The 15079-nt window shown below is 37.8% G+C and overlaps 1 protein-coding gene across 5 annotated transcripts in view; it reads right to left on the bottom strand.

Moving 5' to 3' along the window:
• Positions 1–15079, bottom strand: part of GRIK1 (glutamate ionotropic receptor kainate type subunit 1) — a 385580-nt gene that overhangs the window by 39713 nt on the left and 330788 nt on the right. For all 5 annotated transcript variants that reach the window (XM_004757477.2, XM_045085170.1, XM_004757475.3 and 2 more), the window contains 4 exons: positions 12625–12738; positions 10624–10827; positions 9725–9948; positions 3846–3964 (listed from right to left, as the gene is read on the bottom strand). In XM_004757477.2, the coding sequence (XP_004757534.2) occupies positions 3846–3964; positions 9725–9948; positions 10624–10827; positions 12625–12738 (661 nt within the window). The remainder of the gene's footprint in view (positions 1–3845; positions 3965–9724; positions 9949–10623; positions 10828–12624; positions 12739–15079) is intronic.

Raw genomic sequence — 15079 nt, 5'->3', positions numbered from 1 at the left:
TTTAAAGTGCTAATTTCTATTTTTATTTATTAAAATGTTTTTTTTTAAGATTTTACTTATTTATTTGAGAAAGAGAGTGAGAGGCACAAGAGTGGGAAGAGTGGGTTAACGGGCTAAAGGAGAAGCAGACTCCTGCTGAGCAGCGAGCCCCTTACTGGGGCTTGATCCTGGGACTCTGGGACATGACCTGAGCTGAGGGCAGATGCTTAACCAACTGAGCAACTCAGGTGCCCCAGAGTGCTTGTTTTTTTATTATACTTCAAAGACTGGCTATTTCTTAGGTGGAAAGGGGCCTTTCCTGGTAAACTTACATGTTTAGATGTCATCCGATGTTTATTATTTGTAAAAGATAACATAGGGAGGCATGTAACACGTTTACCGAGAGGACCTTTCTCTCTTAAAAGAAAGGGTATATGGGCCAAGTTTACCAACACAAATGGTCAACATTTGTGAAAACTCTCCAGCTCAAAACTGTTGGTCAACCTGAACCCCATCTAGTAGTAGAATTAGAAAGGGGCAGAAGGGGGAATGCAGGGTTCACTCCAATCGTCCTCATTCATGGGTGGATTTTGGACCACTACCCTTGCCTGAAATTCACCATGGGTTCTGTACTTAGCATTTCCTCCATGAACTTAGAGACATGGTGAGTTTATATCATCAGTTAAAAAGTGGAAAATATAAAAATCTAAAAGGTAACGTTCAGCAGGTGAAGTATCTGTTTTCAAAGATTCTTTCACTATTCTGATTGGATGTTTTGGAGTTTTGGAGTTAATGGCTGAAGATGGAATGGGGGACACAGATAAATGAGTTTATACTAAAATTTAATCTATAAACAGACACACCTAATGCTCATGAAATCAAAGCCAGCTCAAGGCTCATGATAAGCAGATCAAGGTTGGCAGAGTTTCTGGGTTTTGAATTAACAGATACATTTTCCTAATGCTCTTACGTATCTGGGAGCTTTATTCTCTTTTAATGAGGTAAGTAGTTTCATTGCAATTTGTATTTCCTTCTTTTGTTTGTTTGTATGAGTCTGGGTGTGTAATATTACACAGATTTATAATAGTTTCCATTAAATTGCCTCCAAGGATTTAGTGGGATAGTTTGTTGCTGTTGTTTTAATCTTGTGGTTTAATGGGATTTATGTGCCTGTGGGTGACTGCGTATGCTTAATGCCCAAGGTTATTTCATATCTTTGTACTTAATTGATCTAGCAGCCTTTTGGCAGTGTGATATTATTTAGATCTTTAGTTGTTATCATTAAAATACCATTTATTTCATAAAATAGCCATGGGAAGTAAGTAGTACAGTTAATAGGTATATTTTCTTAGCTTATAGGTATAGATTTTGTGCTGCAAATTTATCCTTTTGTTGCATTCATGAAAAGATAAGGTAGTAATTTATTACTTGCATAATTATGTATTATGTGGCAGTAAAACTGGACCACTGAGTAATCAGAAATAATATAAATGTACAAATAATATAATTTTAATCAGAAAAAAATATGTTTATCATACTTCACAATAAATATACTTGTGAATGAAGTTTTAGTTTTCAAGAAAACTAAAAAAGAATAACTAGTAGAAATCTACTCAGATTACATTTTAAACCCTTGGTCTACGGTACAAATTAGATTTCTTGACATTACACTGTGTTTTTTATTTTCACACAGTTTTGTGACTTTCATGATTTTCAGCGTTAATTGAAATACTTAGAAATGGCTTTCCTCAAATAGAGATGATTTGTCTAAGTTGGAAACTGGAGAGGATGAAGTTATGTAAGCAATAAAAGTCAAATGAAACATCATTAGAAAATATTTGGGATGAGAGACAATACTTGCTGAAGTCTCTTTAGTGCCTTTTATGGCAGACATGACAGCCAATCCTGATCCAGACTTTGCTCACGCTCTGTAGAAAAGAGAAAGTCTGATCATCACATTAAAAAAGAAATGAAACAAAATGGTTTCCGATTGAGTACAGTGACAAACTTCTGCTAGCAAGAGAGAGCACAACAGTTGATAGAGACATTAGCTACCTGGTCCAATGCCACACACTAAGGACAGATGCACTAAACAGTCATCAATACCACCAATTTGTATATGACAATATTTATGTCCGCTGACAAGTACTTTTAAACTTCTTGAAAAACAAGCAGAGTCTGGTTGGGGCTGACTGTCATGTACCCAAGGTAGTGGTAACTAGCAGACACTGCATCCCACGGTCTGCTGTGGATGTTGGTAAACTCCAAAGAGAATATGAAAGAGAATTTGGGGAGCTGGGTGCACTCACAGGCACCCAGGCAGTCAGGCTCATTACCTGCATGGATTTCCTGCATCAAGGGCACGCACAGACTGCTCTGTGGAATCCACACCTTCATTTTTCTGTTCTAATGGTACACAGAAGCAAGCTATAGGGAAGGTGTGTGTGTGTTAGGAGAAGTTGGTCTCCAGGTTCTTTCATAGTAATTGCTCCTGAGATAAATGCCCTAAGAATTAAATGCACTGGTGAAGCACTCTATGGTTACTAGTGGGTTTTCCTGCAGGATTTACAGTTCTGTGTTACCCTCTAAACCTATGCAAGTGTTTTCTAGTAAATTCGGTGCTATGTCTGTAAATATTTAGCAGTGCCCGCATAAACCACTGAACTGCCTAATGAGAGAATTTACCCACTTTCCTCAAATATTTGGTGTTTTCCTCTCTCCCTCTTGTTTATAACCACAGAATATAAACATTTCAAGTAGTACGATAAAAACTCCCTCATGAGAAGCCCGAGGTTCACCCCCCCCAGTAACAGACATATTTAATATATATCCTCGTTGAATATTCCTCTGCAAATTTATTTCAGTGTATTGTCAAATGAGCAGATTATTCTAAAAAAGACAGCATCTGTAACTTATAATTTTATTAAATTAATGCATTTAATCTTGGGATGTCTTTCTAGACCATACCCCTAGATTCAAAGCTGAATCCACAAAAGGGCTGGATTTCTTCCAAAGGTTAAAATGACTCCCTCCTCCCTCCCCAACAAAATCAAAATCCCCCATATCATAGAAAATATATAAAATATATTACATTTCTATGGTTCAAATTTTATTTCCGCAACCTTTACAGTTTACAGTTGCTATGGTTACCAATTGAGGGAGATTGCAAAAAGTTACAAGCGAGGATGAATCCCAGTAGGGTTTGTTGGAGTAGTAATTAGGTGACCATTTTAGGTACCGTCAGCTACTGGAAAATGTAAACCAACTTAATTTTCTTTTTTTTTTTTTAAAAGATTTTATTTATTTATTTATTTGACAGACAAAGATCATAAGTAGTCAGAGAAGCAGGCAGAGAGAGAGGAGAAAGCAGGCTCCCTCCCTGCTGAACAGAGAGCCCGATGTGGGGCTCCATCCCAGGACCCTGGGACCATTACCTGAGCCGAAGGCAGAGGCTTTAACCCACTGAGCCACCCAGGTGCCTCATAAACCAATTTAATTTTCAAATGATTCAAATTCCATTCCTTTCGAGCCCCCGACTCATGGACTTATGGTTGGAAAGGAAAAGTCTCATACTTCCATCTATGCAACTTTGTAAATAATTTCTAAGGTACTTTAACCATTACTTCCTTCTAGGAAAATTTGATTGCTGGATAGATGTCTTATTCTAGAAATACAGCCAAGAACTTAAATTTAGGTCATAATTTTATCTTTGCTTTCTTCAGAACTGACTCGGAAGTCAGGTTGTATTTTTTAATTCCTGAGGTGGTTTTTCAGCCTACCCTCTAGCTTTATGGTGGAGTTTACCAGCAACAAAGCCTGTCAGCAGACTGTGGGATGCATGTGACAAAGATAGGCAACCGATGTACCTTGCTGCATGAGAGCTCCAACTCCAAACCAGAAACTGTTTAGTAAAGTAAAATTGTTTTCCACCACGTCTGAGTCAGGGTTGCATGGGTGGGGGTTATACCATTCGTAAGGTGTAAACCTGTAGTAGTTAACAGAAACAGTCTGTAAACATCAGATAAATACATGAGGCACCAAGCAAAACCTGCTGAACAATGCAGAAAACCCAACAATTAATGGTGAAAGCATCAAACCATTACATTAAAGGCCATATCCATCAACTTACAACTTTGGTGAGCAAGGTTCAAAGGAGATGTGGGACATTATCTTTACCAAACTTCTTATTTCTAGGCAACGTGCTTTGGTCGGCTGGAATTATATTTCTCCGACCTATGTCTAATGAATTCTTCTGAGTTTTTATTCATTTTAATTTTACTGAACAGCCAGTTTGACTGTAAAGATAGGTTCACTCATCCCAAGGATTTACCCAACTATAGTGTCAAGACATTATGTTGCTAGCTGCTAGGGGACACTAAGAAGAGGGGTGACTTGTCTTCAGGGGGCATCTGTGGACAGATGCTCAAAAGAAGGATGTGGTTTAGTGATTGCATAATGCACCAAAGGAGCTGCAAGGGCAAAAAAGTGAACAGAAAGAAGGACTAGATTTGGGGTATATTCAATTTGTTTTTAGGATACTTCATATATGGAAAGAAAAATGATAATTTTTAAAGGAAGTGATGAAGTATATGTATATATTTTAAGTAGGTTCTACACCCAGCATGGGCTTGAACTCAAGACCCTGAGATCAAAAGTCACATGCTCTATCAACTGAGCTATCCAGGCACACTGAAGGCTGGAAGTTTAAACTTAATAATATCCTGGCCCAGGGATGGGGGAAGTGATTTCTCAGTGTTTACTCCATAGCATGTCTCACTAGGAAATGTCACACTCAAAATTCCCTTTTGATTTGTTTTTATTTATAGAATGATGGGCTACAGTCACTTGATCAGCAGCTCTAGTGAATTAGGAAGTTGATCTTGAATAAGTCACTTAACCTCCCTGGCCTCAGTTTCCTTATTAGTAAACAAGAGGGAATCCAGATATCTCTGGGACGGGTGAAAAGAAAAATCTGGGGAACTGGATGGACTTTTGGTTCTTTCTCTGTTTTCCAAACATCTGTCTGACTTCTGTAGCCCAAGGAGTTGCCTGTTGGTTATTTTGTAGGGCTATCTTGCCAAGGGGCACTTATTTCCCCAAAGAGACATAAGCAGATGCTCTGCAAAGGATCTGGAAATGATTTAAAATGCCATAGTTCTTAGCCCTGGAAGCTTTGCCATTTGCCACTGGGTTCTTTTAATGTAAGCAGGAGCATTAGAGTAATGTTAAAACCCCATAAAACCGATGGGAACATACGGAACGCTCTCCAGCCATAAGGTTTCAGCAGTAAACAATAGCAGGTTGCTGACACAATGTGGAGAACCGGGATTAAGGTGAATACATTATCTATAGTGAAAAGCAGGACACACTGTGAATCATGCACAAGGAACTAGGCAAACAGTTCCTCTCAAAGAAAAGCCCTTCTCTATCCACCCTGCACACCTTCTGGAAAGTGTACAATGTCTCCTCATCAAGTCTTATGGGTACAGGGATAATAGCCTCATGGTTTACCCCACAGTAATGGTATCCAACTCATGACTGTGCCTCCTCCGCAGCTGCAGGGCACACAGTGCTGGTTCCTGTGAAGCTTATGAATATAGCTGTAATTGACAATGCCGTGCCAATACATTTTAATTACTGTTTCAACAATATAATTAAGTTTTGAATTTATACACTCTTCTAACCATAGTAGTTTGCTGAGCTGAAGAAATGAATACCAGTATTAATGAACCCACTAATTGAAAGAGTAAGCACAGTAAAGATGCCATTACTTAAACAATATCATTGTCACTTGTACAATAATTTTAAAATATTAATTGCAATAAATTAGGAATCTGATGCACTCAGAAGGAGTCTTTCTCAACAGACCATAAAATGGGGCAACCACTAACCCCCCTGATATTCAGGTACTTCTTCCTCATCTGTGCTACCACCAGCAAGCTCACCACTTTCCTCTTTGAAATGCTGCTTTTGGTCTTGTGTCAGTGTTTCATACTTTGCAGTTCTAAGTGAACAATTAATCTAATTTTCTAAGGCAGAAAGGAAAACTGTCTAAACAGCAGTATGATTCTGCCTGCTCTGCAAAGATATTTTAAGTTCTTTCTTTCCAGGATTCTGAGTGATTTGCATTGAATGGAGGGATATTAAGTGTCAGTAGAACGCCGTGCTGAAAGACACTGGGTTTTCATGATAAAATAGGTCTACCTGTTGCCTGGATGTAGAAATTTTAGCTTGAAATGCCTAATGCCTGCTTAAAGATAGCCAGTGAGACAGCAGTGTCAGCATCAGGAAAGCTGGGGGAAAATTAGTATATGATGACCTGCCCCAATGATATTCTGAAGCTGTTATTCCCAATTGATATTGATCTTTAGTAAAATGACAGAGAAAGGGACAAATGTGTTTAGCATTGGTGTCAAAATTTGCATATAAGAGAGTAACATTATGTTGAAATGTAAAGGTTCATTTTGGGTTTATGTTTATATATACCAAGCTTTTACTAGAATGGGAGATATAAAACAATCCTGAGACTGGAAATCTCTAATTAAGGGATTCTTTTATGGCTGGGAATGGATATTGGGCTGCATCAAGGAGAGGGAGAACGGTTCATCGTTTAAAGGACAGAACTTGTGATGTAACTGTTGGGTTTGTATTATCACTTTAGAATTACAGTCAAAAGTTTTCTTAATTTTTTTTTTTTTTTTTACTAAATGACAACTTAAAAATGTTCATTTTTAACAAGATAAACATAAATCATAAAATGTAAGCAGATGTGATATCTGCATATTTGGTTTATTTAAATTGTGTGTTCATGATAGACATAATTCCTTGGGGTTAAGTGTTTTTCAAAAAGTAATAAAAAAAATGTTAACCACAAAACAAAAACCCTGACATGCACATTTTTAGCATCATAACTAAACAAGTCATAGTAACTTAAATGTTTATATAGTTTTCTTTAGTTTGTCTAACTTTATGAATTCAATTCAGTTTAGCAAATGATTTTTAAACATCTATCTAGTGAGACCATCAGCCTCAATGCAGTGACGGGCTTTATTTTTTTCCCCTTTAAAAGGATATAAAAGGATATACTTCAAAACACAAATTCAAAAACCTTCCCAGAGCTAACAATGATTATGAGATTACATTTTTTCATTTCTATTTCACTAACTCTGAAGACAAACCACAATGGTGGTAGCAGAAAGCTGTCTCACTTCTTCGCTTCTTGGTGTAGAGTGACCAAGTTCACTGTCTCAAACTATGGTGGTGGGAAGTAAAAGCAAATTGGCACATCTACGCAACAAGGGTTTTGTCTTTGGGAATCATCTCCAATATATATTTAAGGGTTTTATGCAGTGGAAGTAGGAATGGATTCAAGAGTGTAGAGATGAATGTAGTTGGATCCCCATGATGGTACACCTGTGCACTGCAGGGAGCTTTTTTCTCCCCCACATTCCACCACAACGGTGTTTGCAACAATCCCATCTTTCTAAGACCCAGAATGAGAAGAAAGGCCATGAGAGACAAGGAGAATAAGCTAAACAAAGATCTGGCTTATAAGTGGTGCTGTTGGTGAGTAGGAATATTGAGTAGATAATATTGATGGGCGGGGGCTGCTTTCCTAATAGAGATAGAATAAAGTCAGAAAATATAGGGCTCTGCGTCACTGATTGCTGATAGAGAAAGAGTCAAAATGAGGAGGGGAAAATGACTGAATGTCACATTATTCTGACATATTCTGATGATAAAAATAAGGCAATTTAAAGGCACAGCTGGGGTCAGGTGTAAAGGGGTACTATCAGCCTGTATTCTTGAAAGAACTTCAGAATGCTGTTTACATGTTCTGTCTCCCTTTGGCTATGATCAAGTCAGTATGATAAATAACATTTTTGGTCATAAGCATTGTCTTGTTTTTTCTACTCATCAACATCCCTGCTTAGACAGAGCAGCAGATTGGGGGAGATGGAAACCCATGTCCCTCTGCTGCTTGGTTGCTCTGCTGTCTCCAATGCCACCCAACAAATGTGGGCCCCAGAACAAAAGAATGGAACAATGAGTCAATGCAAAATTTCTCATTCCTCATTCAAATGTTCATCAAATGGCCATTTACTATATAGCCATTCTAGGGCAGTATTAATTTCACTTACTAAGAAGTAATAAGAAATGCACCTCCAGAGGTGAGCAACTTATCTTTTAAAATTTGATACCCAAAGCAACATCTTCTTTAATTTTTTAAAGCATGGTCTCTCAGTCTTGGTGCTATTGACATTTTGAGGTTACTCTTTTTTGTTGAGAGTTGTCTGCATTCTATAGGGTGTTCAGTGACATCCATGAACTCTGCCCACTTTATGTCAGTAAAAAAAATGTTTTTAGAGCAAGGAGAAATGTTACCTGAATGATAAAATATCTCCTAGTTGAGAACTACTGATTTAGAACATTAAAGTATCAAAACACAGTATCACTGCACATACACATTAATATATTATCTTCTGTGGGGAAACTTAGGGAAAGAGAGCTTTGGTCATTATTTAAAGTAGCCTAATACTTGGCCAAAATTTGGAAAATGACCTGGGATCTGGTAATGATACACTTTATAAGGCATGAATTATGGAGAAAACCTCTATTTCATATTGAATGTATAAATAACCACATGTGAGCACACATATTCATTTAGTTTGACTGTATCTGTGTGTCTCATGCATCTTTAAGACTTTCTAGTCTGGGTTATTTTCCCAAGCTAGCTTTATAATTATACCAGGGAAAGAGTTACCTAGCATTAATCAAAACCAGAGAGTGGACAATGACAGAGAGCTGGCACAAAGATATATTTCTCATAGAAATTCCTGGAGGGAAAACAAAAATTGATCAGGGAAAAAAGTTTGCTGAGTTTTGTTGAAAGATGAAAAAGATTGAAAACAAGTGGGGAACATACAAAAGCAATTATTTTTTTACATGGTCTATCTAGGGATATCAAATGTTTAAGCCAAGAAAGATGAAATAGCTGTGTTTCAGATTCAGCATCAAAGGTATTTAGAAAATATAATCTACTGAAAGGTATAAAGATCCTTTGAAGAATTGTGTAAAGTGGAATGGTTAAATATAGAGTTATCTCAGAAAATAAAAGCTAAGCTGAATCATCAGTGGTAGCATAAATATTTCATGCCTCTAGACTCTACCTGTTAGTAATTTTTCTTTTTCATGGTTATTTCTAGAATGCTCTTTCACTCTTTAAAGTTTTTAAAAATAAATTTTATCAAATTTTCAAAGTATTTTTCTTTGTTCCTGAGGCTTATGCAATCTTGTTTCACCCAGTGTTTCTTATTTGCTACAATAATTCCTAGCTAACCTTTCTTCTGTGTAATGGAATATTCCAAGGGTCAAGTATCTGGACACCATTTTTCTCTTCCTGTTGAAACATTTTAGATTTATTAGCTGAGCTGTTGCTTTGTTGTAATATAATTCAGGAAAAATAGGTAAATAAACATTTTATGCTGCCTGAAATACTGTGATGATTAAATTAATATAAAAATTATCTTCTTATTGTCTTTTAAAAGTATCTTTATTTTAAAAAAGTCAGAAGATATTCATTTGCAGCATGGCCTTTGAGGAAGAACTTGACAGAATAGAGCACTAGGCAAAACTAAAATAACATTTAAAGTTCTTAACCTATGTTTACCTAGTCTAGAGCATGCATGATAATATGAGACTGACCTAAATCTGTTTTTGTAAATTCAGTAGTTCTCCAACTTACCTTGCAATTACAAAGAGTACACAACTGACTCCCAGGCAGGCTAAGAGCACATACATCCAAATGTCAGGAGACAGGGGATTGAGGAAGGAGAAGACTCCCGGATTGGTACCATTGGGCTTCCTGTAGAGAATGCTGATGCCGAGGGTCATGAAAGGTTTGGAGAAGTCAATGACTTTCTCCCGAACGTAGGTAATGGTAAGAGGAGCCACTGCCAGATCAGCCTTCTGCAAAAGCAAGTTCAACATCATTGTCTTAGTCATCTCACTTCTCAGCAAATGTCTGGATTTTCCTGGGTCCTCCTGATTTATATTTCTCAATTCCAAACGTTTCTCATGCAAGAAGCTTCTGTAATGATTAGCTCTAGCATAAAAACAGTTGATTTACACAGTTGTTCTTGTGAAATAGCATTTCTTAGCAAAAAGAAACCAGAAGGTATGAAATACAAACAGACAGACATATATATACATTCTGGAACTAAATGGAGGAAAAAGCTGCTGGGGGTTATCTTTAAAAAGGGCAGTGAGCCAAGCAAGGAAGGAGCCTTTTGGTCATAAAATCAGATGACAAGATGAGACTTTAAGCTGCAAACTGTAGAACTCATTATAATTTAAGAATCACTCTGGTTTATTCTTCAGCATGAAAAACGGACCAATAAATTTTTGTCCTCAATTTGTGCCCTTACTTGCCCTTCTACGTAAGCAAACTCCATTTCCTTGTTGTTTTAAACCGATATTAGGGTTCAAAAAAAAAAAAACAAAAAAAAACAAAAAAAAAACTCCCCTGAAAAACCCGTGACATTTCTTCTGACCCCGACTCAATCATTTTTTTCTCTTTTAGCTCTTGCTATGCATTTTGTAAGACACTTAAAACACACATATAAAAGATGCATTTCTGCTTACATGATCTATAAGTTCTTTGACCATTCCATTCCACTCTCCTTTGTCATTCTGAGCTCCGTATTTACCATCAGGGACGAGTTTGACGTCATAAATGAAACCCAAGATGTTGGACAATTCCTTTAACAGGTCCAGGCAATAACCTTCAAATCTGTCATTTCCATATAAAGGCTTATCAGATTTCCTGTACATCACATACGGTTCTTCCTACATGAAACAAATCAAATAGGAAAGCCCTGTTATAAGGGCAGAATTTCCTCCATCAACAGTCAGAAAGTATAAAATATTTGAAAATGATTATTAAGATTTCAGAGTAAGTAAGTTAGTCACTCACCTTCCTGCCTTCCCTAAACTCATTTTCCTTATACCCTCTACCAATACAGAACATTTTCCATATGAGTATCTCTCCCTTTTCGGCGTGTGAATGAGACTGTTTTCCTCCACTGCTGAGGACAGGGACTAGTATGATAGGGACACAGTAGAGGACACAGTTGAGGTCCAGCAATGAAGGACCAGATGTCTGGGTGTCTGGCCTTCATCTATCCCCGCACCCAGACTTCCTTGCATGTTCCCCCTCCTTCCTGGCTTTTACATGAGAGCTTTGTCTATGAACAAAAAGGAAATTTAAATCAGCAACTACAGCCTCTTACTCTTCAAACTTCCTACCTACTAAATATTCTCATTTCCTCATCTCTCAGTTAAATTTCATTTCAGTTTCACTATTCACTTTTATCTACGTATTTTCATTAGTTTTCTTTAGGGTATCTTGTACAAAGACTATTTCTATGTCTTCTTATATTATCAGTTCTGTCTTCTTATTTGAACTCAAATACTTCAAATCTTATATTTGGTAATTCTTTGCTTATATGCTTACATAATAAATCCCCTATTCCATGAATAATTAGCATTTCCTTACTACCACCTTTAACCTTATTTTCATTTGGCTAAATGAAACTTTATTTTATAACATATGATAGTTACTAAACTACTGGTATGTCCTTTAACTTCTCATACATTTTTCCCCCAGACATTTAAGACCCATTTAGGCTTATCCTCAAACAAACTGTTAGAAATAGAAAATTCTACATTTCCAAGAGTTGGTTGCTGGGAAAGTAGTCACCAGAAAAACAAAACTATTTTTATTATGGATGAACAATTCTCAGAAGTTAACGGTTTCATAAATAAATTGGTCTATCATTAGAGACTGAATCAAATAAAGCAGGAATGTCTGAAAGATTTTAGAGGTGGCCACTCCTGACTTTTATTCTTTGGGTTAGGGCTGGAAAAGAGAAAAAATGAACAACCTGTGGATATACAATGACAGGATGGGGGTATGGTCAGGGTTCTAATTAGTAGCAGAAAGTCCCCTCACTTGGGTTTTGAAAAACTTTTTAGTAAAGGGGTTATTTACAGAGGTGTGAACAAGGCAAAGGGAGCCAATAGGAATGGAGGTGGGAGCAATGGTGGGGTATAAACACCCAGGAACCAACATAATAAGGAAGCTTGTAGCACTTAGGGCTAAGGAAGGCAGGAGGAAATAGAGCTCCTGGAATCCAAGACAGCAGAGGTCTGTAAGCAGGATCACTGACAGAATAAAAACTGTGGTTATGAAGTACTGAGGTCCTGAGAAAACCACTGGAGTGTCAAGAGTAAAATGTTCTTAATTCTCTTTCCCTACTTCCTTGATCTCTTGCCAGAGTGTCTATTCGGACAAAACCAACCAGCAGCCAGGCAGCAAGGGAGACTAGCTGAGTGGGGCCAGAAAGTGGAACAGGGCAGAGTTGAGAAAGGATTGAAGGTAGGAGATATGCAGAACATTGCAGGAAGCTTCTAATACAGTGCAATTATAGGTGCATACAAACATAAGTTTTTAGTGTCTTAATTAAAAATTAAAAATAGACATTTGCAGACAAAGTTGTTGGCATGAAAAAGATAGCTGAAGAATTCTTCAAAGTCTAGGGCAGGAGTATGGAGAAGACCCTGAATTCCACTCAGTCTACTTACCAAAATGGTGGTGACGATGAGTGTCCGGTTGGCCAGTGAATCCGTGATATTGTTGGACCTGTCTTTATTGCCATCGGTCATGTTAAGCCCACTGTTGGAGTTCCAAATCCCAATCTACACAGAACATAATACATCAGAGGCTGCTGGCTGTCAGTGACCCCATTTACATTAAAGCGAGGCCCCTTCTACACCAGGAATGGACATAAAAGCTTAGAGTCTGGGGAGAAGACACTGAAGCCACTCACTGTGGGAAAATGAACAACAAAGGAATGAGTGTGCACAGGGAACAGGAAAAATTAGTGCCATTTTGGATAGAGTGGGGAGAGGTCTTTTTGTTTATTAATATATTAAGCTCACTGTTCTTTTTTAAATAAAGAATTCTTAAATGAGTATCATATTTTTCTTCCAATATGTATGTGTTGAGCACCTACTCTATGCCATGTCGTTTTCTGGGCATTGGAGGACGTAGCAATGGACAAACAGACAAAGCTTTCTTCACTGGCAGAGCTTATGTTCTAGTGATACAAACCTCACATTGCCAAAGTGGTACCATTGGTGTCCATAAAATCTATAAGGAATGAGATGAAAGGAGCTAGCTGGATGATGGAGAGATGGGGCATCTAAAAGGGAAAAACATAAGTGGAAGAAAAAAGTGTGGAGGAACAGTAGACTGACCCTGTCTTCATTGAGGAGTCAGTGCTGGGCAGGGGTGCCTATTACTCTTCTGTTTACTTGTTATGTCTGTGCTCTGCACTATGAACTCCTTCAGCAAGGGTTTCATTCTTATTGCTCATTGATCTATCACAGAACCACCCATGGTGATTACTAGTCAGTGAAACCCAATGTTCTTTTAAAAATTAATGACCCACAGTTTTCTCCAGTGGCCAAGTCACTCCTGGGTTTGTAGGCTCTAAAGAAGTACATTGATTTGTTTAGCTTTTGGAGAAACCTAGGAGAAAAGCCTCAGGGAACCAAGCTGTTTATCTGAAGCTTTCTGGAGGCATTTATCGCCAGTCTGGTGAGACAGACAGAATGCAGATGTGTTTCAAAGGCAGGCAAAGCTAATGTCTGCGTGACCTTGGGCAAGCTGGTAACCTTTCTGAGCTCTGGTTCTCTAACTGTAAAGTACGTCATCTGGATATTGAGAAGACCAAATAAGAAGGTACACATAAAAGTGTTGGTAATTGTTAAGAGCTACACAAATGTTGATAATAAAGGGAATTCAAATAGCTGCCCCAGTGACTTCTTCAAGCTTGCCCTGCTGGGAAAAATTTGGATTGTGAGTGAAATTATTTATTTATTTATTTTAATTTAGAGACAAATTAAGTAGAGGAGCCATGAAGTACAGGGGCAATTGAGGAACACTAACACTTGGACACACTCTGGGATAGGCTGGGGTAGACCCATGTTTCATCCCTGAATATAGTCTCCCAATGGGAGGACATTGCCTGTCTGAGCAGAATATAAGCATTACAGACAGACTTTTGTTCAGCTCTTAGCTTTGCAATGTCCCAGCCGTGTGACCTTGGGTAAGTTCATTAACCCTGCTGTGCCTCAATTCCTCATCAGCAAAGTGAAGGAAGGAGGGCTTTTCTGATGATTAAAGAAAATATCACCAGTGGGAATGTTATGCCTCTTCTTTCCTTTTCTACCTCTTTACTTTGATTTATTGCCTAAATATAGCAGCTGGAAATTCATTTAGCTTGACAAATGCTCTTTTCAGACACGTAAATTTTTTGAGGAAGTTTCAAGAACTATCACACATCCACACATCAGTGAGAACTATTTCAATGGCACTGTTTTCTTTCTATGCTTAGTAAGAGTTAGTTGGCCAAGGAGATAGGGAGACAGGTCTAGATTAACGGGGGCTTGGAGCTAGTGTTTGCATTTGGAAGTATTTTGAGTCAGTCTGTAATGAGGTTCCTAGATGCAGGCTTGGGATATAGGACAGCACCATTTAGTCTTTCCACTGTCAAGGGTGATATCTGTCATAGAACACAGCCAATGCACACAACATCTATGAGCTGAAGAATCTTCAGATTTCTTTGGTTGGTTTTTAAACTCAGGAAAGGGGGACAACTTTTTCTGCTCTTTCTTCTCAATGTGTACTTCCTCTCCCACTTTTTTGAGGCAAAGACCTTTGTTTTTAGGAAACATAACTCAGCTAGACACACCTGGAGTCTGTTGGTTTTCATCCAAAGCTACACTTTACGTTGTGAGCAATTGACTACTAACTTGATGAATGATGTGTATAAATTGGGCTGTGGCTATACTTCTAATTAAAACTCGACTTAGGCACTGGGGAGAATGGAACCCAACTTAATTAAGTATTGAAAAGTGGAGAAAATAACTGTGTTTGTAACCTATTTGTTAAGTGATGGATTGTGTTCTCTTAATTAATTTCTATTGATGTCAAGTGTGTTTGAAGGACCTATACTAATATTTGAAAATGGTA

This window comes from Mustela putorius, unplaced genomic scaffold (assembly GCF_011764305.1).
Source record: "Mustela putorius furo isolate JIRA1106 unplaced genomic scaffold, ASM1176430v1.1 tig00000832_pilon_pilon_pilon, whole genome shotgun sequence".
Classification (NCBI taxonomy): Eukaryota; Metazoa; Chordata; class Mammalia; order Carnivora; family Mustelidae; genus Mustela; species Mustela putorius.
Note: the sequence above shows the minus strand (reverse complement) of the source record. Positions and strands in the feature narration are given on the sequence as shown.